Source organism: Microtus ochrogaster, chromosome 2, assembly GCF_000317375.1.
Source record: "Microtus ochrogaster isolate Prairie Vole_2 chromosome 2, MicOch1.0, whole genome shotgun sequence".
NCBI lineage: Eukaryota > Metazoa > Chordata > Mammalia > Rodentia > Cricetidae > Microtus > Microtus ochrogaster.
This window is the reverse complement of record NC_022010.1, coordinates 6,101,387-6,103,486: the sequence shown is the minus strand read 5'-3', so window position 1 is coordinate 6,103,486 and position 2,100 is coordinate 6,101,387. Positions and strand designations below refer to the sequence as shown.

The 2,100-nt window shown below is 45.3% G+C and overlaps 1 protein-coding gene across 1 annotated transcript in view; it reads left to right on the top strand.

The window, feature by feature from the left end:
* Window positions 1-1,606, top strand: part of Ccdc60 (coiled-coil domain containing 60) — a 173,872-nt gene extending 172,266 nt beyond the window's left edge. The window contains exon 14 of the mRNA XM_013349439.2: window positions 1,505-1,606. Within this exon, the coding sequence (XP_013204893.1) occupies window positions 1,505-1,606 (102 nt within the window). The remainder of the gene's footprint in view (window positions 1-1,504) is intronic.
* The last annotated feature ends 494 nt before the right edge of the window (window positions 1,607-2,100 follow it).

The window sequence follows — 2,100 nt, the reverse complement described above, 5'->3', positions numbered from 1 at the left end:
AGAGAGAGAGAGAGAGAGAGAGAGAGAGAGAGAGAGAGAGAGAGAGAATAGGATGACTTACATGCTGTAGTCCAGCCAATGCAACAGTAACTGTCTACCCATGGAAGGCACAACATTCCAGTCATTGCTCAGTCCATGAGGCTGGATGTCTCGGCTGGTTTTCAGTATATGCTCAAATCTCCAAGAAGTAGACTCTAATGCCAGTGAGAGCAAGAGCAAGCCGGCAGAGTACTTCCTTCCTCCATGTCCTTTACACAGGCGGCCAGCAGAAGGTGTGGCCCGGATTAAAGATATATTTTACCACCTCAAAAGATCCAGTTTAAAATGGAGTCTTCTCTCTCTAACTGCTTTAATTAAGAAAAAACCCTCACATGTTTACCCAGCTGCTCGGCTTTTAGTTAATTCCAGGTGTAGTCAAGTTGACAGCCAAGAACAGGCATCACAGCAAAGTTCAGGGGTTCTCTTTGTTCAAGATGTATTTTTACTTATGTGCATGTGTGTTTTGTGTATGTGTATCTATGAGCACCACAAGAATGTTTGATCCTGTGAGAGTCAGAAGAAGGCACCAGATCCCCTGGAAGGTTCAGAATTCTGTTGTGGGCCAGACTGGCAGCAGCCCAACAAACAGTGGCCATGACAAGTCTGGCTTTGGGACGTTCTTCAGACTGTCTTTCTAGTCACGTCCCGGAAATGGTCATCATTTCCTATAGGTCATAGTTGTCCTATCCTGTCCTGTTTTTGGCTGTTATCACAATCCAACTGAGAAATGGGTGTTGTTGCTGGGCATAATAAGAGAAATCAACAGGTCAATCAAGAACTTTCTCGATTTGTTTGTAGAGAGTCAGGTGCAATGAATGCCCTCAACCAGCCATTGCCTTGTCTCCTTGAACCACCCCCATGCTGGCCATTCATTAGAAGGTCCTGGGCCAAATGCCTCCTCTCTGCTGCTTTAAGACCTATTTTAAATTCAAATCAGAACATCACTCATATGATTGCAGAGATGGCTCAGCAGTTAAGATCCCTGGCTGCTCTCTCCAAGGGCCTGGGTTCAATTGCCAGCCCCCCCACATGGCCATCCACATGTAACTCCAGTTCATAGGAATCTGATGCCCTCGTCTGGCCTTCATGGGCACATACATGCAACTCATACATATAAAATAATGTTTTTCAGAAAAGAAAATAACTCGTTTGTCTCCTGACTAACATCATTTCTGTAGTATAAAATAAACAATAAATCATCATCAATTAAATGAAGAACTAGGCAGCAAATGGTATATAACATAACCACATTTATTTAAGAATGCATTCGTGTCAAATGATAAATTTCAACAGCACAAAAGTCTCAACTACTTTTGCAGCAACCTAAATATGAATGTCTGAATCATCGGAGTCATCTTGGATTCCAATGACCAAGTCATCTGGAATGTCAAACAGAGACTGGCGGAGGGGCAGTCTAGTCTAGCTTTCAAACCAGACCCTGAGTACCGCTCTGTTTACTCTGCAGTTTGTGCGCGAACACATCATCCATATGCCGCTAGAGGACTACATCAGCTGGCTCCAGACCCGGGTTAACACGCCTCTCCGGCATTACATTCTCCCCACATAGCTGGGGCCACACCCCGTGGAGGAGGGCAAGCCAGCGCCGTGTTCCTGAGTCCAGCCTGGGCCACCACGGAGGAGTGAGATGAGCAGAAGACACGTCTAAAAAGAGATGATGGCACCACGTGACCCGACCAGACCCTCCCCCACCAGCTTCCCTGCCTCTGCTCACTGTCCAACTCTGACTCTGCCTACTCTTTCAGACTCCCTCACCACACCTGAAAATCCTGTTTAATAAAATCGAGTTGGATATTTCATATCTGCCTACGGAAGAGTTCAGGCTGTGGCAGTCAGATCTTAGTTATCACTTGCTGAGGTTTTGCATTGGCAGCCCAGTGCTGTATCGTATAATTATGTATACTAGCATATAAGATAGCTTTCCTGAGTAGACACAAATTTGCATGCCACTGGAGCTGGAATGTTGTTTTCAGTATTTCAGTCACCTGTATTGTTTTGGATAGATGGACAAACGGATGAATAAATGAATGGGTAGAGAGCTGG